The 23464-nt window shown below is 29.1% G+C and overlaps 1 protein-coding gene across 2 annotated transcripts in view; it reads left to right on the forward strand.

Moving 5' to 3' along the window:
- LOC136982641 (lymphocyte cytosolic protein 2-like) overlaps positions 1-23464 on the forward strand; it is a 74015-nt gene that overhangs the window by 21379 nt on the left and 29172 nt on the right. Inside the window, exons 1-2 of one of the 2 annotated variants that reach the window (XM_067279195.1) lie at positions 9700-10018; positions 22285-22338. In XM_067279195.1, coding sequence (XP_067135296.1) covers positions 9972-10018; positions 22285-22338 — 101 coding nt within the window. In that variant the 5' untranslated portion in view covers positions 9700-9971. Of the gene's footprint in view, positions 1-9699; positions 10019-22284; positions 22339-23464 lie in introns of those variants that run through there. The other variant, XM_067279194.1, reaches the window with a different exon arrangement.

The raw sequence follows: 23464 nt of genomic DNA on the forward strand, positions 1-23464 counted from the left end.
TAGGGTGTTTATTGTAGCTGTCGTTCTCTCCTTTACAGGTGTCATACCACACACACTACATAAAAGCCTGGGAATAGTACAATTGAATTAAAACACATACATCACACTATAGAAGGCGCTATATTGAATACATGTCATATTGTTAGGAAATTCCTGACTACAGACACACACGCTGCTGACACACTTATTTAATTTTTGTCTTGTTTTGGTTGCTATGCCTTGACTCTGGCCCGGCATAGCACCCAGCAACCGGTGTCAACTGAGTATAACCCACTAAACCCAACGTAATAATAATATATTTAATTAAACAATAACATTTTTATTTAAGAGTGGACTAGGTAGAGGTTACCTATAACCAGCTGAAACAATTTGGGAAATTTATTAGCCTATAGAGGATTGCAACTTCATATGTAAGATGCAGGCCACATCTTATATGCCTTACAATATGAAAATCAAATTTAATAGTAGCATATTAAAAGAAAATAGTATTTTTATTTGATAAAATTGCCAGGACTACAATTGTAAAATTAATATACAGTTTAAGACTATACCATAATGAGTCTTTTGATGTCTTTTCTCAGGAAAATAACAGTTGACTCTGCTGTAAAATTGTTTTTTTCCTGAGGTGTGTGAAAAGGTATCAAAAGACTTATTGTATAGTCTTAAACTGTATATTAATTTTAGTATTTTTATATAATTTTAATTTAATTGGACAAAACTATTTTTACATCATACATTTCATTATTATGTCAGAAATAAGTGTTCTATATTCGGAATTATTTTGTATAATTTACAGTACTCAGTTTCTCTTATATAAATATTTGAAATTCTTTATCTTTTTGCAGAATGTTTATTGAAAAATTTCAATGTATTTATTTAAGACTATTTTCATACATTTCAAATAAAAGTAGTTCTGTATGAATACCTGATACTTTATTTTTATAATATATAATAAGTTATTTTGTTAGAAATACCTTGCATATTGTGTCTCACTTTGTGGGACACAATGTGCAGAATGTCCCATAAAGTCTGAGGCCATAGGAGTTATATTGATCTGTTCTTTACAGATGACGAATAGTACTAAGAAGGAACAAATTCAAGTTATTTTGATGACAGAGGTCCACAGAGTGAAAAGTTACCAGAGTTAACAGGCTGCATCCAAACAGTTGTATGTAATTGGTGGACAGTTGGAATTCTGTCTGTTAATCTTCAGAAATTTCACACTGACTGGGCCATCTCTGTTTCTCTTTCTCTCTTTCTTTCTGCTCTGTGGACATTGAGGGCCTTTTTAGCAAGCCCATTATGTGTATGCCAGGTGATGAGGGATGGGGTCTGACATATCTGGACATATCACCCCTGGAAAATCTTGGTTTTTCAACTCATCTGGATTCAATTCTGGCTCCCTCAGAGCAGTAGGCCTGCCACCTTAAGTTTTCATCCATCTGGCCACTGATTGTGGCTCCCCCATCTATCTAACCCTAATCCCCACCTAATAAATAACAAATTTATTTCTCTTCATTTAGTACCATGCTTTGCCTGTAAAAGAACAAACAAAGATTAACTTGACTTCTATGGTTTCAAACGTATGGGACATCATATAATGCAGGGGTGGCCAACAAGTCGATCGCGCTCGCACCGGTCGATCGCCAAGCCAATTTTAGTCGATCGCTAGCGATGTCTTGACTTAATGTATTATATTTGTAACCGAACGCAACTGTATGCATGCAGTTATGACTCGACTCATAAGCAGTGAGTGCACTTCGTACTGAAACAGTGTATAAACATAGTATGTATTTCACACTTCCCCTTCCCCACTTAGACTATGCCTATGACAACAAGTCGATCGCGACACATTTTTACGATAAAAAGTAGATCTTATGTGAACGAAAGTTGGCCACCCCTGATATAATGTATATATATATTATTTTTGTTATTTAAATACAAATAAAATAATCTCAAAATAGAATTCATAGTTTTATTTAAATATTAATCTGTGCTGGAATAAATATATGAATATTTACTACAGTATACTTACTCTTCAAAAATTGTTGAAATTAAAGAAAATAGCATGAAAAAATGTTTTTACATTAAATTTCTTATCTATAAGGGTTAATGAATTTAATTCACAATAAAATATAATAATCTGTATAATGGTTTAGCAATCAATAACATTTAATACAGTTATTTTGAAATCTTTATGAAGTTTGAAACTTCATAGAACATAGACAAATTAGAGTATTGTCTAATGGTACTCCAATTTCTTTATTCAAATATTTGTACTCTAATGGTTTTCTCATGAACAGTGTCACTGAGTCATAGAGTGGAGAGAGTCAAAGAAAAAATGGCATTTCTGAAAATTATACCAAGAAAACTGGGATGGAACATATATCTCATACTCTTACATAGTGGGATGGAGCTCAAATTTTCATACTTTAAACAGCAGAATGAGGTAGAAGATTAGGAATTTATCATCTTAGATGATCATAACATGTCATAGTGTGATCTTAGATGAAAACTCTTACAATTGAATTTGAATATACAAACTCTGCTGTACCATACAAGTACTCTGAATAAGCTATTTTCTAAAGCAGGTGTCACCAAACTACAGCCTGCGGGCCGTAGTTTGGTGTCAGTTCATCCGTAGTTTGGATGTCAGTTCATCCGGGCCGGATGAACTGACCATTGCACCGTGCTACACCGTGAGGTAAAGTGTAATTATTTGTATGGAAATATGGATTGTAGATGAACTATGTAGAAAAATTAAAATAAGTGCAAGTAAAAATGCTAGAAGTGGTCCAGTGTGATTTTTGCATCGGACAGTAATATAATTTTTAGCAAAATCAGTGAAATAAAAAATTCGGCGACTTTGGATATCAGAGCGCTTTTTGTGTTAGTACCTGCAAGGAAGTTTCTAAGAAAAAAGATTACGAGCTTGCTGCAGCGATCGTGTTTGTGTATTGGTAAATAAATATGTCGGTTGTCCTTATTTTTTGTGTATTCAGTGTAATGTATTGACCAAAATAATTATGCGGCACGCGCTCGTCATTCCCTCAGTTATGCGGCCCACTATGAAAAAAGTTTGGTGAACCCTGTTCTAGAGCAGTCGTTAATGAGCATATCTATATTAGATCAATACATATTAAACGGATCATTATTTGTTAAATTAAACAATTATAGCAAAGTTTTTATGTTATTGTTTGATTTAGCATGAATTTTCTGTTGTAAGAATGATTTGACATTAAAAAATCTTTATACTAAATGATGTAATGATATATAAAGTCTTGGTGATGATTTTTATTTTGGATTTCATTTTGTTGTGAACAACTATATGTCTCAATACATTCATACAGATTACAGTCGATTTCTTTTAAATCCATACAGAAGAAATCTTAAAATTCACAGATTACAAAATATTTTACTTGAGAGCCCCGATGGTAATGACGTTGATAATCTCATAATCAAATTTGATGTTATTTCACGCAATATACTGTAGGAAGGAAATGTCCTTATAAGATTTTCCTGTCGTTTTAATCAAGTTTGATATAATTAAAATCGAATGTTGAGTCAATATTCCTTCCAATTAAACATATTCGCTTACTTTCGCCTCATTTCTGTACTCTGAGCTACTTCGAACTGTTTACAGCAGGGATAGGCAACTTTTTTCTATATAAAGGCCACATTTAAAACTTTTTGAACTGACAAGAGGGGAAAAAAGCAAAATCGAGTAAATCACAATTATTTATTCATATATGACTATAAATTAATATAAGTATATTTAATTTGACTTCCGACACTGATGTGAACTTAATATGTCCAAAATATTTGGTTGAGTATTAGTCACTGCTAGTTTTAAATTAGTTTTGATGGGAGTCTTTTAGCTGATTTCTTGTTTTACTTTTCACTAAGTTGTAGAAAATTAAAATTTTTGCTGCATACTTTCTTAAGTTTGGAAATTGATGTATTTATTAATATTTTGTGCGTCACACTAAATATTAATGCAAGCCGGCCCACCCCTGGTTTACAGAATCAAAACTTTTTTGGTTTTTAATATTATTACACTTCGTAAATCTCTTAATCTTTTATAAAATATATTCGATTGAAAACATTCATTTCAACAGATATTTTTGAAAAATTTCTTCTGAAGAAATACAGGTGTATCTAATCTAAAACAGTGTGAACTTTAAACAAAATCCAAAAATTAATGGCTTTCATAATACTTACAAATTGGATTAAGTTGATATTTCTTGCTGAATCTAATCTGTCGCAGTAGAATATTTTTTTTTTTTTTTAATTTTCCAGTAGCAGTAACTGATATGAAATGTAGGCTCATACTTGTACCTATTTATAAAATGTTTCAATTTTCTCGGGCGAAATGTTTTAAAATCCGAGACCGTGAAATTTTTTTTCTTCTTTTATTAACTTCCATAAGCATTTTATTGCTTTAATAATATTTTGTAATTTTTTAAATTTTTTTTGAGTCATTAAAGAAGGATCTGTATACAAAATGAACAAATCCAAAACAGCCATCATAATTGTAGAATTTTATATATTTTAATACTGTAAATGCAGTAATGAAAATAAATTATCAAGCTCAAGATATTACTGTTGAAGTTAATAATTTAAGCAGTTGAAACATTTAATTCTTGTGTTTATACTGTTGCTCCACATTGCGTAACGAATCTGCTGAGTATATAAAATTCGTAGACTAAATCACGAAATCTCACCAGTTTATGTAGGTCTACAACAATTTCCGGTTTCTTTGGGTCATATCCTCTTTCCCTCCCTTTGATATTCGTCCCGTTTGTGTTACTCTAAATTTTAACAAATCGGTCAGGGTTATTAATCTTTTCCTACTGGACAAGAAATGACTAGCATGATTTCCTAATGTTAATGATATCTGAAATGCATTTAACTATGACTTTGTATGTCTACATCCGTATTTTTTCTTATGTATTTTTCATTTCTTGCGAATTAACTGTTTCCTTAGAAATTTATTATTGCATTTGTATCAAAATGTTATAATGAGTGTCATTAAATTAGAGACAAAACTTTGTGAAAGTAATTGTGGAAAATTTTATGAAAAATAAAGATTTCATTACTAATTTCTTAAGTAGTTCTTAAGTTTCTTTCAAATTTCTTAACTAATTTTAAAGAGTAACCGAAATAATTTTTATGTGGTGAATCCCTGAAATTCTTAACGAATAAGTAACACCCAAAATACGAACAGAAGCGTATAAATCACAAGTCCACCTCCAAAAAAAGAAAAAAAGAAAGTAACTACAAGTAAAAGGACGTGTTTTGCTTCAAATGAATCGAACCCAATTCCTTCTGCTTCTGTAGCTAGTTAAAATATTCGTCATACTGATGAAGGATGCAGGTTCGGCCCCTCCTTCCTGTATCTTGTTTGGATGACCATGCTTTATAATATGTCCATTTCAAAAGAAAGTAAATAAGTGTTTAAATTTTAAATATTCCTTATTTAATGACTTATTATATCGAGCAAATTCTGTATTCTTATAAATTAAAAATACAGCGGCCGGATGGCCGAGCGGTCAAGGCTAGCAGCCCGCCGTCCTGGGGGACCCGGGATCGAATCCGGACGGGTCGAAAAATCCCCAGGAATTTTTCGGGGGTGGTCCGTCCGGATATGTTGGTCCCCGTCCCTCACCAACCGGCCGCCCCATTGTGGGCCTGGCCGAACCCATAATGGGCTTGCTTTAGGAGGCCCTCTTAGTGCCCACTGGGCGGAAAGAGTTACAAAAACGAAATTAAAAATACTTGGATAGATTATTTCTAAGTTTTTTACACGATAGACTTTGATAGGATTCTTTATACATTTGTTTACTTCGAGAAGATTTTGAAAGAATAAGTTCTTACACTTATTCTTTCAAAGTCTCTCTGTGGGAAACTCAGGAAATGATGTATTCAAGTTTTTTAATTTATTAAAGGATTATTTTTATTTTTAACAATCTTAATAAAGATGCTTTGAATATTTGATCAATTGCTATAAAATCTACATTTGCATTAGCTGCATATAAACTCTGCAAACTATACAGTGATTATTTTATATCTGAGCTATCGTTTATTATAATTTACTTCTCAATTTTCGAATTTTTATCTATAAAATCATTGTTGATTCGATATGCACTATCGAACCAACAATGAGATAAAATCTTAAGTGATTAAAATAATTTCACTAATTTTAAAAGTCAATAAACTGTTCGACCTCAATAAGAAAATTATTCTGTCCTCACTGTGTAGTTCAGAACGATAAACAGATTGCATATTATATACAGTATATAATGGTTTTCCGGTGTTTTTAAATCTATCGTAATATCAAGGTTATTCAATAGTATAATAAATATAGTAATGTTTATATAACTTTGAAAGTAGTAAATTATCGTCTTCACATTTATACTCGAATAGTGACAAGTTTCGAATTTTTAAAATTTTAACTCATATCTTGAGTAGATATCTTCAGGAACTTTTGGCTCACCAATGGATGTGGATAAAAGGACTGAGCAGTAGTAGAAGGTTGCGGGTCGCGGGTGCCTGACAACGGGCTGGCACCGAGAATTTTCCGGGTTTTCTTCGTGTCTAAAATCTAAATAGGGGCAAGTTTCCCACAGAAAGTCCCCCGGAAGGCATCTTCTCTTGATCATCCAAGTGCTGTGTTGCTCTATTCTATCAATCATTCAACCAACCTTTAGAGAATTTTCACTTTATTTTTATTTAATCTTAATGTATATTCTCATTTAAAAATTGAGAGCAGATTCTAGAATTTCAAATATAATAAAATAGTCTTGTATTACGAGTACATTGAAATACGCAATGAAATTTTTACTGTTTCATAAATCATGTTGTACAATTTTGGTTAATACATTCAAATATAGGAAAAAAACATTTTGAATTTTTCTCGGTGGTACCGGTTTATATTTTATTTTCATTTGCATTACATTTTCAAGGATTTTTAGTTTTATTTTGCCAACTCAATTCGAGATGTGGAACGAATACTGTCTGAATTACGAAATATCGAGATCGGGACTTGATTCCAATTCGGATTCCTCGCTCTGGTATGACTACTATTTGTCCAAATGTCGTGAAGTTTTTTGAAAAATATGTTTATAAAGTTTGAATGTATTATACAGTAATTAGATCATATAGCATGAAATTGAAGTATCTAAAATGACAGAGAAAACAATTACCTGTAAACTTGTAAGTTTACTATTGGAAGAAGTTTACGAGAGCTATTCATAAATATACAAATGATTCGTAGCATTGTAATATAAATCCATAACTATGCACAAACTTGTTCTTGCGTGTTTTATGTGTCTACAAAAGAATGTTTTTCCTTTGGGTTAATGACACCATACGCAAACGCCCAAATTAATTGTACTATTTGTATCCTGCTGCAGGAAAGTTTAGTTCTATTTCGTAACAGCAACGAAGTAAAATTCAAGAATAATGTTGAATGAATGAAGCTCTGTTCCAGAACTTAGAATATTTATTCAACATACATATACAGTATATATATATTCTAAGCATTGACGTAATATATTACGTCATTCGTGACGGCATTTATTATATTCCTTATTCTTTCCTTTATAAAAATAAAATTAGTGAAAGAAACTATCTTCCTTAGATATTTAATCGTAAATTTTGGAATTTTGTAGGAAAAAACTTAATATTCTCTAGGATAGTAATTTGTAAATTTAAAAATATAATTTAGTTTAATACTTTTAATTTGACGAATGGACGCCGATGCGGAAATGGTACTGGCCTGCTACTCTCAGAATATGAATTCGATTCTAGATCAGACCATAAATATATTGTCTTTATCCCTTAACAGTAAGACACTAGGCTGGGCCTAGTGTTTTACTGTTAAGGGATAAAGACCTATAATGGTTAAGGGCCAAACCTATAATGGGCCTACAAATAAAAGCCGTCTTAGTGTCTGCAGACCTCCAGTATTCGAATGAATGAAACCACTGAACACTGATCGCGGATCTCCTGACCCCGGTACTTCGGGGTTTTCTTCATGTATCTAACACGAAAATAATGACCAGTTTCACCGTAGAAAGTCTTTCCACATTGGCAGATTGCCGATGTGTTGTGTTGCCTTATCCAATCAATCAGATCTTAGTGTGTGCAGAGTAGAAAAAGTTAAATGATTTTAATTTGATTTTCGATCAGAAACAGCTGTCTTTTGAACGTTATGTAGAAATTTTTCCTGGAAGAAAAAATGGAAGATAAGAGAATACGAAGAGAAAGAATCAGATGGTTCAGATAATGTGAAAGAATGGAGTAATTTCTGCTTCTGCAAGACTGGCTGAAAATAGGTGTGGAATAGAAAACCATGGTGTGAAATAGAAGTCAACTTCCCGTACGGGGATTGATTGACTGTTATCAATTTAGTTTATTTTTCTTGAAACTGAACTGATGATAATAACGCTTCACATAATAATAATAATAATAATATTATTATTATTATTATGTGGAGCGTTTTATAAAATTTAAATAATTTTTAAATAAAAAAATTATTTGGATAATTATTTTAAAACTCCCCATGAAATTGGAGCACTGAAAAAAGATATTAATAAAGAATGATTTTCATTTTGATAACATTTAAGTTTTATTTTAATAAGTTTTGATGTTCATATTAAAAAATAAAATTTTTAATAATTTACTATAACTTAAAAACAAGTTTTTAATTCTAGAATTATTAAGTATTTAATAATTATTTTGTTACATAATGTATTTTTATTGTCTTTTCTGTGTTACACTATGAAATATTCTAAAGTGAAGTATAGGTAAACAATAAGATAATGAAATGAACACGGAATTAGTTGTTGTTAATACCTGAATGATGATTGACTGTGGCCTGTGATACTGATTTCAATCTTTCTAGTATAACAAGTTAAACGAGATCACTTGCTAATTTCCTAGCAGAAAATTACATTTAAAAAATTGTTTTCAATAAAATGAGTAGAAAAGGAAGCCATAATTATGTCGAGTAGAAAGATTCTTTGGTAGGGTGAAGAGAGTTTTATCTACAACAGTCCATTGTTATAGTAATGAATTGTCGTAATTATAAAAGTAATAAAAGGACAAATGATGTCAGTAAATATAGTCCAGAAGGTGGGCATGCCTTTCTTTAGTCTTTCTTACACGCACTGTACTAATTAGTATCCGCATCAACGAAGAGTATATTGTTGGCATACCATTTTGTACAGTCAACAAGATACTAATATGGTTTTAAGTATCAGATTTTTTAAACTTGTATCTTCAGTTTTATTAAAAAGTCTACTTCTATACTCAGTTTATTTTTTATCCTCTGGAAATTACGGATAGCCGGATCCACACGGGGCATTTGTTACAGGTGACGGATCAGATAATTGTTTTTTATTGTTGCCTAATTTAAAATAATTTGTTAATTATCTGAGCATCAGCAATCTTATTTATATATATATATAAACCATTATATTTCCTTATTCTCGAATATTTAATTAAAACCATATCCAAAACTTTGATGAATATCATCGCCATTTGCTTCATTTAATAAGTAGGACTTATATTGCCCGAAGTATTTAATACTTTATTCGTACTCATGTGACTAAGGCAACAAAAATTTAAAGTTCTAAAAACTCCGAACGATGCGAGAAACAGGTTTTTTAGGGGGTGGAAAAAATAACACGAAGGTTAACATTACACAGATGGTTTCTCCGTAAACTCATTACGAGACACGGGGTCCTAGTTAAAAGTGTGCTGTGTGACGTTTACCACTTACGAGTGTGTAGAAATTCGTAAGCGTACGTACGGATTTGTTGTTTTGCTTACGAGATTTGACTAAGGAATGTTTACCCTTTGCGGTTAATGACACGCTACGTAAACGCCCAACGACTGCAGCGCTTTATGTTAAGTACAGTGTTGCCGAGAAAGGTGTAGCACAGTTGGCATTTGTTAACAGTAACATGCAAGAATACGTCGAATGGCGGTCTGTTCGGCGTTACTTCAAAAGGTAGGATGTCCATTTTTTTTACAAAGATTATCGATTTATTTTATTGGTTATAAGGTTTCTTTATGTAAATTGTCGAGTGTCTTCAATGAAAATTGACGATATCGATGTATTTTAAGTGTGTTCGTACGAGCTCGCGTGATTTCTTTGAATAAACCTCTTGACTGTAGTTTGTAACGCGATATTTCGTTACTTTTTAAAATAATTAATGATTTAAATAGTGACATTTATTTAATATGATTATGGATTTTTTAAATTGGGTCATTGTTTTATCCTTTACGAGTAAAATGTCAGAGTAAAAACGCCAAAACTGACATTTTACTTTCTATGTAAATTATGTAATTATCTTCTATATTTTTTGATGTGATTTAAATCAAAACGTATTTCTACCTATTCAAATCTCATTTTTGTCTGTATTTCCCAAAGTTTTTGTTTAAATATAGTTGAATTACGCCTTCGAGTATAAAATACAGAATAACTTTTGTGTTCATTGATATGTTTTGTAAAAAACTCGTTAGATTCGGTTACGAAAGCGAACAATAATTTAAATTAATACTGAGAATTCGTTAATTTTTCATAATGTTTTTAATACTGAAAAGTGTTTTTATGGTATTTGTTTACAGTCGAATATTATTTTTTCTCGACTAGTTTTTTTTTGAGGAAATTAAAGCAAAATTATTTAAATTCCAATTTTTATTGATTATTTTTAGATTTGGATAGTTTAAATAATTAAAAAATGTAAAAAATAATAAATTTAGCACATTAAATCAGTTCAAGCAAAGATTTATTCACAGTATTCCTGTGAGAATTTCTTACGAAATCAGCAAGACTGGACTATTATTAAAATTTTATATGAAATTCTAATAGAGAAAGTTAATACTAAAGTATTATTTATTTATTAAATTGTTCTTTTAACTTTTGTTTAAAGTAGAACAAATCGTGTCGAATATAATTCTTAATAGGTAGACATTTCTAAATCTTATCTATTGTTGTCATTCAATCGAGCGAGAAAAATCACGTGAACTAAATTCGATTTGTTACAATTGAATTGCTAGAACTTAACTGACCTAATATTTATGGTTTCTATATTATACGATTATAGGAGTCATATCGATATTTTTATTTTTAAAAAATATAGAAAAGTGTTTTTTTATTTGCTTAATTTATTTATGAAGTAATTTTTACTTTATGTTGGTAACATTAGTGTCATTTCCTCCCTTCACCTCAAACTATTGAATTGTCAAAAAATTAATTTTTTTGATAATGCTATTTCATAAATTTTTATGAAACTAAAGACTTTTTCAATTAAAACAATATATTAAGCGAAAGATGAATATGCTCTTGTAATTTTTACATAGAATTTGCATATCTAAAAACAGCATTTTAAGATTTTTAAGTAATAATTCGCTTAAATTAAAGTTTAATTTTTTAAATATATTTTTAATTTTAATTGCATTTTTATGTTGGTAAGTCATAAGTTTTTTGCTGGTCAGTATGAATTTTGTTATTAATTGTATGAAACATGATTAAAAAACTTGATTTTAGAGTCGTACTTTTAAGGGAAATCCCTAAAATCTTAAATTCATTGAGAAAATGAGTCAAATTTCTTTTCCCCCTTTTAATCATTAAACTTGTTTGAGTAATGAATCCGCAAAAGTTTATCATGGATTTCCTTTGAGTCATTCTAGCACTTTTAAGTGTGTGTATATATAATATAAAATGTTTATTTTATAGTAGAACTATGTAAAAACACAGGTCTAATTTATATAAAATTTGTTAAAGATTATTAAAGAAAATTTAAACCGTTTTTAAAGGCTTAAAAACAACGAAAATTATCTATAAAAATGAGTAAATCGTCAATATTTCTAACGATTTTTCTGCTGCAGAACATCCTTGCATCCTCGAATATTGTATCAAAATTTCGGTAGATCATATTAAATTACTGATAATATATATTACTATAAAAGTTAATATATATATATAAAGACTTGTATCCACATAAAAACTTCGTTGGTTTTTAAGTTTTGGGCGTCGTCATCAGAAGAGAAGCTGGCATCTTTCCATTAAAAAGATAAATAGCCTTCAATAAGAATAGCTCAGTTAGATGTCAAGTTGCTAGACATTTCCTCGAAACCGGTTTATTTAAAAAGTGAAAACATTTTACAACCTTCGCAACTGTACTAAAGAATTTTACTTAATTTAATTTTAATATAAAAATTTAAAGTGACGTCGAGGTGCAATGACTCGAAATCTGTTAAATAATAATACCACTGTTAAGTTATCGTGAATAGAAAAAGAAAATAAAGAAGCTGAACAGATGTAGAAGAGAATGCATTCATTCTCAGTTCATAAAGGATCATATTCGGGGGGAGATTTGTAGTATCTAAGTTACACCACGTGATTATCGAAGCGTTTAATAACCTCACTCTGTACTTAAAAAATGTATAGTCTAGAAAATAATGAATTTCTGGAATAGAAAATTAAGTTTTTCTTCTATTTAAGGATTATGTAAACACTAAGTCGAAGTTTTAAATTAGTTTGTTGTGGCTGAACTTTATTCGGATATAAAATAAAAAACATTCTTAAACATATGGCGTCTGAAATATTGTTGGCTTCTTACTTCATCCGGATGTGACGTGTAAAACGTGTTTGAATTTTTTTAACGTTTTATGTACTTTTTGCATTTAAAATTATTGTTTTTAGTAATTAAGCGTTTCCTATTTGAAATTTATGGAAAATTTGCGACAAAGACAATTATAATATTTGTTTAAATATCATAAGACTTACGTCAGTATACTTATTGTCACCTGTATGTACAATATACTTTGCATTCAGGTGTATTTTGAGCTGAAATGTAATGGAGAGAAGAGAATTTCAGTATAAATTTAGAAATGTTTTCATACAATTTGTTATTTAATAGCAGTTTTGTGGTTTTCAGCAACGATGCTGATAAGTTTCTTCGCAGTTTTAGTTAAATAGTCATTGGATAACATGTAATGAAAATAACGAATTAGTGGAGTATTAATATTCATAAAATTATTATTTTTTCGTTTTTCGTTTTAACAATGTTCTACGAAAGGGAAAATGAAGTACAAGGACAGAACTAGTTTCAAATGAATTGTATATCACTTGATCTTATCATCGTATACCTGTTTCGGAAAGGTAAACTTCGTACATTGTTGTACTGAATTACCTGTTCTCGGATTAATGAATTGAACAATGGACAGAGAGCGGATGTGGAGAAATATTTTCGAATTTAAATTGTGTATATACATTGTCCTATTGCGAGCGGTTATGCGAAATGGTCAACAAACTGCAGGGATATAATGCTAACAAGAAAAACTCATTTTTAAGACGATGTCCAGATTTATTTGACTTTATATATATTGTATTTCTTTAAAGTGCAGGATACTCGAACTTTGACAATAACCAGATTGTTTTTGGTACTTGAAAATCTATTTACAGTTAGATTAAGAAGTGCGACGTTGTGGAAAGTTTGAATTGTTTTTCGGATTTGTTTAAAATTTTTTTGTTATAAATTCTTTATCTGAATTAGTTTTTTGTACAAATAAACCTTTTTAAGTACCGGTATATAAATTATTATATACAGAATGATTTTGCTTAGATAAAGATTAAATGCCAGTTAATGCGGAATTAAGGCGTCAAATTGAGTAATGGAGAAAATGTCAGCCTTTGACTCATGGATTTCATTCAGGCATGAAATATCCTACATCTTCTAATAGTTAGATAAATAAAAATGACAAATATATAAACTGTTATGCATATTATGCATATTTATATTAATTAGTTGCTTAAAAAATGAGACATTAAGTAGATAAACTAGAATCATATCTAGTGAAATATGATCGGAAACAAATTTGTAGCTTAAGGTTACTCGATAATTACCAAAACTATCAAATACAGATAAATAGAAGTTAATAATTTCACAGACATTTTTAATAATTCAGGAAATACGAATAATTTTCTCAGCCGTTGTTCACCATCTGTCATGTCTCATTACAGTTGAATTTTCAGTTTTATATCATTATAATCGCTCGTAAAATGCAGTTAGTTTGACTGTCTTTTATGTTTAATTTAGCCTACAAAATGCTTACAAAATGGAATAATTGTTATAAGATATTTTTAAAATAAAACACAACGCATTTTTAAGATTATATTTTTCAAGTCCAATAAATTACAAAACCTTGAACATTTTAAATTGTTAGATTGTCATAAACTTTTTTTAATCATTACGTAACACGGACGTGATTTTAATATTACACAGGACGAAATTTATTCAACATATTATCGTAATTTCTATCTAAAACTGTTGTTTTCTTCCGCCTGTATCGAAGTTTGTATCAAGATCGTTTCCGGTTTGACTATTCCATTTTTTTTCTGTATCCTTCAATGCAACATAGAAGTCTTTCTTGTGGGTTGTATTTCGATACGAATGCCGAAGGACAGTCTATTCACAACTGTTTGCGCTCGATGATATTGTGGTTCATTCTCTTAATTGGACAAATTGTTTTTATTATAAAAAAAGCTTATTAGTTTCGAAAATTGTTGAAGCACTTCATGATATGTAAACAGACATGTTTTCTTTTGAGGATTCGAGGTAATTGCTTACTATAGAAAATCGACAGAAGTCGTTTAAATTTCTATAATTACCTTCTATTTAATTGGTAGTGTCATTTATTACGGATTATGTTTCTAATTTCGGAGTTTGGTCTTAATTTTTCGGTTAAGTTTCAGATTAGAATCGTATTTTGAATCAATATGTTAGCAATTAAGATATATTTAGCTCGTAAGATTCTCTACAAACTATTGACTTTTAATGTGCAGCCAGCCAAATTTATTTTATTCTTTCATTAATTGTGATTAAATGTATGATTTTATAAAATTGTTAAGTTTTAAATTCGAGTAGTTATGAATTAATTAAACGATGATTAATGTTTATAAGATTAAGTTATTTGTAATTCATCTATGGATCAATAAAATAATCCAATTATATGGAACATGCTGTGCTACAACGTTATAGAATATAGATAGCAAATTGCAAATTGTTTTAGTTAAAGTACTTTTTAGTTAAATATTAAAGATGATTCGATGTTTCTATTCATCTATTTTTAATAAAATATAGAACATTCACATCCATATTACAAGAGTTAAAATGATCGTCATTTGTTTCGCGCATATTTTCGCAATTTTTAATTGAAATCTTATTTGCTTCTAACATAGATCATTTAGTAGGTGTGTAAAACATTATTTTATAGCTTTCACAAACTTATCTAAAGATAGAATAACGATTAAGTTTTAAATAATATGACCTAATTCGAACTTAGTTGCGAATCCCCCCGAGGTATTGCAGCAAAAGTTTCATTTTTTTTTCTTTTTGTTTTAAAAATTCTTGCTTATTGACGCGATTTTGTTTAAAGAATAATATGCTCGCTTCAGAACTTACAATTTAACCACAGTTTTGTATTTATGCTTTTATTCTTTCTATTACAAGTATGTGTTGTTATACATACTTTTCAGTTATTGTTATGCCTTCTATTGCACTCAGTACAATGAACGTGCCGTAAATATATAGTTGTTTAAAATTATATTGTAAAATTATTGAGAAAAATTCAATTTTATAGGTCGTAGTTTTTAACGAAATTTTAAAATATGAATTACATAGTAAGTCTGAATTTGACATAATGTAAAGATAGAATATAGTTATGTTGTTTAACTTCTCAGCCCTTCTGCAACTTTCAACACAAGTTTTTTTGTTTTAGATGAAGTTTTCATCTCTTCTATTCATATTTATTTAGTTTTTAATTATAAATCTACAAGAAATTTCTCTACTTGCTTCAATTCTAATAAATTCATATCCTATTTCTTGTCTTAATTAATGATGATTCAATCAACATTCTTTTTTCCTATTTTGCTGAAGTTAAAACTTTTGTTTTGAATTACATGTACAAATATATAATGAATTTCAAAATAATTATTAATATATATTGGTGCTTTGATAGTGACATATCTTGTAAAATTAACATTTTTAAAGGAAACTGAAGATGTGCCAGTGTTGTTGGAATAACATGGTTGAGTTGATGACATATCTGCTCTCTGATGGGAATTAGGGATTGCAATCCAGCAGTGTTTTGAATCCAGCTGGATTTTTGCTGGATTGAAATCATTCCAGCTGGATCCAGCGCGGATCCAGCGTGGATGTATTTTTGGTGCAATAAAATGTTATCTATCTATCTATCCTGCAATTTATGTTTTTTTTAATGAAATAAAACATTTAAAAAAATACTTTAAAAGCTTTTATTATTTAGACTGGTCACTATAAATCAGTAAAACTTCTTACACACTTAGGTAGTAAAATTGACTTTGGTTCGGTTTAACATTTGAGATAGAAATAATTAACTTTAAATGTTTAGTTTACATTATAATTATAATCTAAGTTAAATAATAGCAAAGGTAATTCTACTGATTAATTTATATTAATATATTATAATAATGTAAGGACGGATAATCAGTGGCTAAGTGGCTATCAGTCTTACCAGTTTTCATATATAGGCTCTACATATTAGTCTGTAGTTATTTACAGGTATATAAAACTATGTACTGAAGTAGAATAAGTTAAATAAACTACACCTTTATCAATCCAGCAAAATTTAATAAAATAATAACGTTTTCAATCGTTTTTAACGATCTTCCTCGGTTACAAAAAAAATACAACATTAAATATAGAACATAAAATATGTTCGGAATAAATATGAAAATTAACGGAAAACGCCCAAATGGACAAAATATAGATAAATAAACAAAACTAAATAGCGGAAAAAATATATACAGGGTGTTTTTTTTTAAACTGACGGTACTCAGAAACATCTGTAGAGCAATCTAGCAGCCGGACTGTCGCCAAATTTGGGAGAGTGACTAAGGATGACATGGAAAAGAGATTCTGCGAAGAAAAAAGTAGTACCTAAATTCGCCGGTAGAGGAGGATTTGGCGCTGTTGTAGCGAAAAAGCTACCAGCACTTCACTGAAGAAAGGGTCATCAGTTGCTTTTTTCCACTTGCATGGCCGCCTCGCTCCCCGGATCTAACCCCATGTTACTTTTTCCTGTGGGGTTACTTAAAGTCCAAGGTATATCTTAGTAGTGTCCCAAACTTGATGACTTTGAAGGACAACATTTCTCGAACTGTGATGAACATTCCTGCGGACGGCCATGTTACGTTCGGCCATAGAGAACACTGTGTTCAGGATGCAATGAGTTGTCCAGCAGGACGGTGATCACATTGAAGAAGGGATAAGGTTATTTGCTGATTAATTAAACTTTCATTATTACACTGAAGCCTCTGTCTGATTATTCATTCGTGTGTTTGTTAATTGCAGCTGGATTTTATGCAGATTCTTAGCTGTTTTGCTACAACAGCGCCAAATCCACCCCTACCGAAAAATTTGGGTACTACTTTTTTCTTCGCGGAATCTCTTTCCCATGTCGTCCTTAGTCACTCTCCCAATTTTGGCGACAATTCGGCTGTTAGATTGCTCTACAGATGTCTCTGAGTACCGTCAGTTTAAAAAAAACACTCTGTAGCCTATATAAGATCCAATGAAACCAGCATTGTCCGTTAATAACATTAATTAATGTAAAAGGATCTCCACATGGTAGACAATGAGTTCGCATCTCTATGGTTTATACAACCAGTTGTCATGTGCGCCTTGCAGATTTCCAATCTCTCAAGATGTTTGACCGTTTGCCTATTCGTCATCGTTTTTATAATTGTCGCTTGATCCCATTAGACGTTAACATCCTTCTGTCTTGCGTATGATGCCAGCGCAGTGTTGTCAAGGTTCTTACTGATTGTATATTTGTGCTCTTGGGCCTTTGTTTTAAACTGTGCATCGTTGCACTCACATAAACAAGCTTGGAATTGAAATGTTGGTAGTGTAAAGGCACCGAATATATACCCGTTGTTGAATTGCGATCCTCTTTCTTTTTATCGTTTCTTAATAGTTTGAAAACAGTGGGATTACGTCGGCATACAATACGAAAATTATCAGACCTGGCAGTACATCTATGTATCTCGTTTAAAAAAAATGGGATGTAATTAAGCACTATTCTTTTTATATTTATTCCAAACACATTTTATGTTCTATAGTTAATGTATTTTTTTGTAACTGAGGAAGATCGTTAAAAGCGATTGAGTACGTTATTATTTTATTAAATTTTGCTGGATTGATTAAGGTATAGTTTATTTATAAGTAATTTAATTATTAGTGTTAGTAAAGTAGTGAGTAAGTAATTAGTAGCAGTCTAGTAGTTAGCAAAGCGGCAACGCGACGATGTAGACTTTTGCGCAATTATTTAACAAGTTAATTGAGTATTTGCGGATCCGCAGCGCTGGATCCAGCTGGATTGTTGGATCCAGCAATTGCAATCCCTAATGGGAATCCAACAAAATGCCATTTTAAATGATGAAGTAAGGAGTTTGTTTATGCAAAAAAAGGAAATTCAGTTTGTGTGTGCTGCTATGAGAAGCAAAGCAGTGTTGTGGATTAAATGCAAAAAAACTTAGATACAAGAGTTTTCCAATAGAATAGAACTGAAAACATAGAAATGAGATGCAATCTTTTTACCATATCAAGGATTAGAATATTAGAAACTGAAAAAATAAATGTTTCTATTTAATAATAATAATAATAATAATAATATTTAGTAAAAAGATTAAGACTAGTCTATGGTATTATGGATGGATCTAACAAAAGAAGCAGACCGTATAGAGAATGGATTGATGATGTGTAAAATGAATGTACAGGAATTGAGATAATCTGCAATGAATAGAGAGAAATGGAAGAAAATAGTGGAAAAAGCATCAAACATGAACGGGCAAATGAGCCCATGGTTGATGATGATGATGAGAAAGATTAATATAGTAAATAAAAATAATAAAGTAATATACTATGGTAAAAAGATTGCATCTCATTTCCATCTTTTCAGTTCTATTCCTTTGGCAAACTTTTGTATCTAAGTTTTGTTGCACTCAATCCATTAAAACATATTTTTTCTTTTTTTGTTTTTGTCATGGAAGTTTGCTATTTCTCTATGACTATCTCTATATCTCTAAGACGCTATGGACTATAAGATAAACCTTAATTTTTAAACAGTTTTTTTTTAAAAATACCTATAAGACGCTACGGACTATAAGACGCACCTGAATTTTGGAGGCAATTTTTCGAAGAAAAAAGTGCGTCTTATAGTCCGTAAAATACGGTATATTTCATTTCCTTTTCTAATTTTGTTTAAGTTGAGTAATTCAAGTTGAGTAATTACAACTCTAGTTATTAAGAATACTACAAATTAACAAATTTTAAACATAAGCTTAAAAGCTTAATTTTATAAATGAAGAATTAAAAAAAAAATAAAAAAAATAGCATTTACAGTTTAGAAGTTTACCTTAAGTCACTGAAATTCATTTAGAGTTCATGTTTGACAAACCCCTCCTTTGGCTCTGTTTCTCAAATAAATCTTTGTTCAAAGACTATACTAATATGTTTTAGACATTTTTATTTATATTTTTTATCAAAAATGACTATTTTATACTTTATAGAATTTACATTTTGTTACATTCAGACGGTAACTTTTAGACTATAATTACATGTTTATTATTATTTGCTTGCTCTGACTCTATTAAATTGATATTTGTACTTTTAAAATAAAAATTTATTGCATAAAAAGGATAACTTTATTTACAGCTTAAATGTTTAAGATTTTTCTGAATCATCTGTGGAAATAGTTGTTGTTGTTATTACTATGTTGTTAAAGTAATGATATCTTTAACAATTACTATACTATAAGGAAAATTCTCAAATAATAATCATCTCTTAAAATTCTAGACAAATATATTTTTCTTGTGTTGTGAATTGGAATACTGCACCTTAAAAAATTAATTTTTTTTGTTACACTATCTTAATCTTCATCCATCAAGCTTTATCCATCTTTACATTGTCATTGTTATTTTCTGCATCACTATGCTGTAACTAGCATTATCAGTATTATGATTAACTTCATAATTAGTATATAAAAATCAAACTAGTATGTGAACAAATACTAAATTATTTTACTTTATTAAAATATTGAGTGAATCTGTAATAAAACTAAAATTTAATATTTTTTATCTTTTGATTTTGAAAAATTCTGCCTCTCTACTTGATATTTCTGCAGATTCATTCTCCTGAACACTTATATAGAAAATAATTTGAACTTCAAATTTTTTAAAAATATTATAGAAAATTTTCAATATTGTTTTAAATATTGCCAGTGATTTTTGTGAAGTGACTACATTACAAATATTGAAATAGATGTGTGTTTATTACTTCTTGTATATTTAATTATATTAAATACATTAAAATAAATAACCTTGTAGTTTGTTAAAACAGGATGTGTCCATACAGATTTTCCCTAACTAGAAGGTTAATTGGGATAATTTTAATAACAAGGAAATGTTTCTAGCTTAAGGAAAAAATCACACTAAAACCACTTTTCAATGCTGAGATGTGCATTTTAAGTTATGCAATCATTCCTTTGGATTTCTTTCTCAAAAATACTCATATATTCTTTTTAATTAATAAATTAGTTCATTTTAACTGGATTACAGGTGACAGTTGGTGCTTTTATTGTAATCCCGTTCAGTTTTGTAGTATGTTTAATGATAAAAAAAATGTTAATCTAGATAAATTTGTCATTTTGATTTTAACCTTCAATAATATACAAATATCAGAACAACTTTTATATTTATTTGAAAATTCATTATGATTTATTAATTTGGATAAATTGTGATTTTGAGATTATCAATATTGTTTTTGAAACTAACCTCCAATTTTCTATCACCGTTTTATACCTCCTTAACTTTTTGTGGCTATTCTAGAAATTTATAACAATCATCAATGAGAAGCACTTAGGTAATTTTTTTTAAGATGGACTTAGCCAGTTTTGAAACTATACACCTTATTTATTCAAATGATAATATATAAGAAGTTTCAATATTTATTTATAAATATTAATATTAAACTTATTATACTTATGCTAAATGAAAATAAATTTTTCTTCTTGACTGTGAAATTAAATATGCTTAAAAATTAGAAAATAGATGGGTTTATTTGTAACAAAAATATTACTTAATTTAATAATAATAATGTTGTTTATATATCAACAAAATATTCTTTCACAATTACGATACTCATTATTAAAATTCTTGTTTGGTAGCAATGTGTAAGATAATTGGTGAAAAATATGCTATACACTATAAGTTCTTAAAATTCCTAAAAATAAATCAACATTATTAATTATTAAACTAATTGAATATTCTTATGCAAATATAATCGGGGATAATCTAAATACATTAATGATATAATTTAAAAAAAGAAGCTGCATAAATCATGACACAATTTCTAATGTTGTAAACAGAAATTAAAAATTAGCATTATATTTTGTTATTAATATAAAGATATTTGTAAAATGTGTACAGTAACAAGTAGAGATTCTTTTTCCTATAATATCATTGAAGAAAAACATTTCTTCATTAATATACAAATATTTGTATATTAATGAACAAATGTTTGTAAATAGTGTAACATTTCAACAAATTATATTAAAAAAGTATATAAATGTTTTTAAAGAATTAAATCAAAATTTTGAAGAAAGTTTTGAATTATTGTAATTAAAAATTTTATTGTTTTTGTATTAATAGATACAAAATGCAAGATTTCATTCATGTTTAAATTTAATTACACGAGTACTTTTTTAATATTCTTTGAAACTTACGGGCACTAAGAATTTTTATGCCCTATTGTGGATTTGTCCAGGTCTGCAATGGAGTAGCTGAATAATTGTGAAAGATGAAGCCCAGTGTTATGGACTAGAATTACCTATGAAAATTTCTATTCAATACAAACCTAAACCTGGGGCTCTCTGAGTAGTTAAGGAGACAAAGATTTCTACCTGTCATCTGGCCATCTAATTATTCAAATACTAATCTCCTTTGGCCTACTTCCGGCTTAATTAATCATCTTACAAGAGAGGATGCCTTTCTTTATCCTAAGATACCTTATAAAAGTTCAGATAAAAACTTGCATATTTTGAGATATGCAAATTATTTGTTGTAAACGAATTTTAAAAAATTAAAATGCAAATTTTGACCTTTTTTAATATTTATATTAAAACAAAAATTTATCTTTTCTTAAATATGATTTTTTAAATTTTTAATAGACAATTAGCAAAATGTGTCAACGAATGCAAATCTCAAGCTACTCAAGCGAAGAAGTAAGTACAAATAGCTTTTTTTTATTCATGAATTTTGTCTCTGTAAAGATACACTAAGCTAATGATTTTAAGAAATTTTTAAATAATTAAATTGAAATTATGTAATTTTTTTAATATATGTAATAAGTATAGGAAAACATTGACTAGAATAACATTAATGAAAAATCGTTGATTTATTTAATTTAAGTACAAGTATCCATTGCTTAATGTGGGATTTGATTAATGCATAAAATTAATTACAGCATCCCTTTTTATACATTGCAGAAATTTTAATTAACATGGCTTTAACAGATGTCTTTACTTAACATAGATATGCTTTTCTTGGCAAATAAGGTGTTGGTGAATTTGCTATTTTCATTTATTAAAATAAAAATATTTGCTATTAACCAAAACTTTGTTCTAGCAGGGGGTGATTGTTCAGTCAAATACAGAGGTACCAATGTATGTGATTAGTATCAAAATCACATTAATGATTAAATTAATGTGATTTTGATATGTGCGATAGCATCGAGGGATTAATTAGCCATGTTAATCAAGGGATACTTGTATTTTAAAATAAAGTAATTTAAATTATACAAAATATGAAAATATACTTAAAAACTGCAACAATCAAACAAAAGATCTTAAAATTTTCAAAAATAAAAACAAACTGCTTTGCTAAATTTGTAAATAAAGATCAATTGCAGTTTGTTTTATTTTTGTGTTTTATAAAGAACTTGGAGTTGTTTTCACATTATTTTAAAATTTAACTTCATAATTATATTTTATAGTTCAACAACAAATTATTTTCACTAAAAAAATTTCTCATTTCTTTCCTTTTTATATAACTTAATTTTACTTATTTTCTAGTAATATTTGAATACTTTTCATAATCTACATATTATGAATATACATTGATTGAACATCACTTAAGTCACTTTTATCATTTACTACGTAATCTGTTTTTAATCATCACATTGCTTTTGCTACTTTCTTGTAATTAATTGGATATCAAAATTTAGTAATCAGTGTTTGTTTAAAGCATAGTTTTGTAGTTTATTACATTATGGATTTGAATTTGGAGCCTGCTCTGAACATAGATAGATATACATAGTTTTTAGATTTTAATCAAAAGAAAGTTTGTTTA

Source organism: Centruroides vittatus, unplaced genomic scaffold (assembly GCF_030686945.1).
Source record: "Centruroides vittatus isolate TY-2023 unplaced genomic scaffold, ASM3068694v2 contig_858, whole genome shotgun sequence".
NCBI classification, from domain to species: domain Eukaryota; kingdom Metazoa; phylum Arthropoda; class Arachnida; order Scorpiones; family Buthidae; genus Centruroides; species Centruroides vittatus.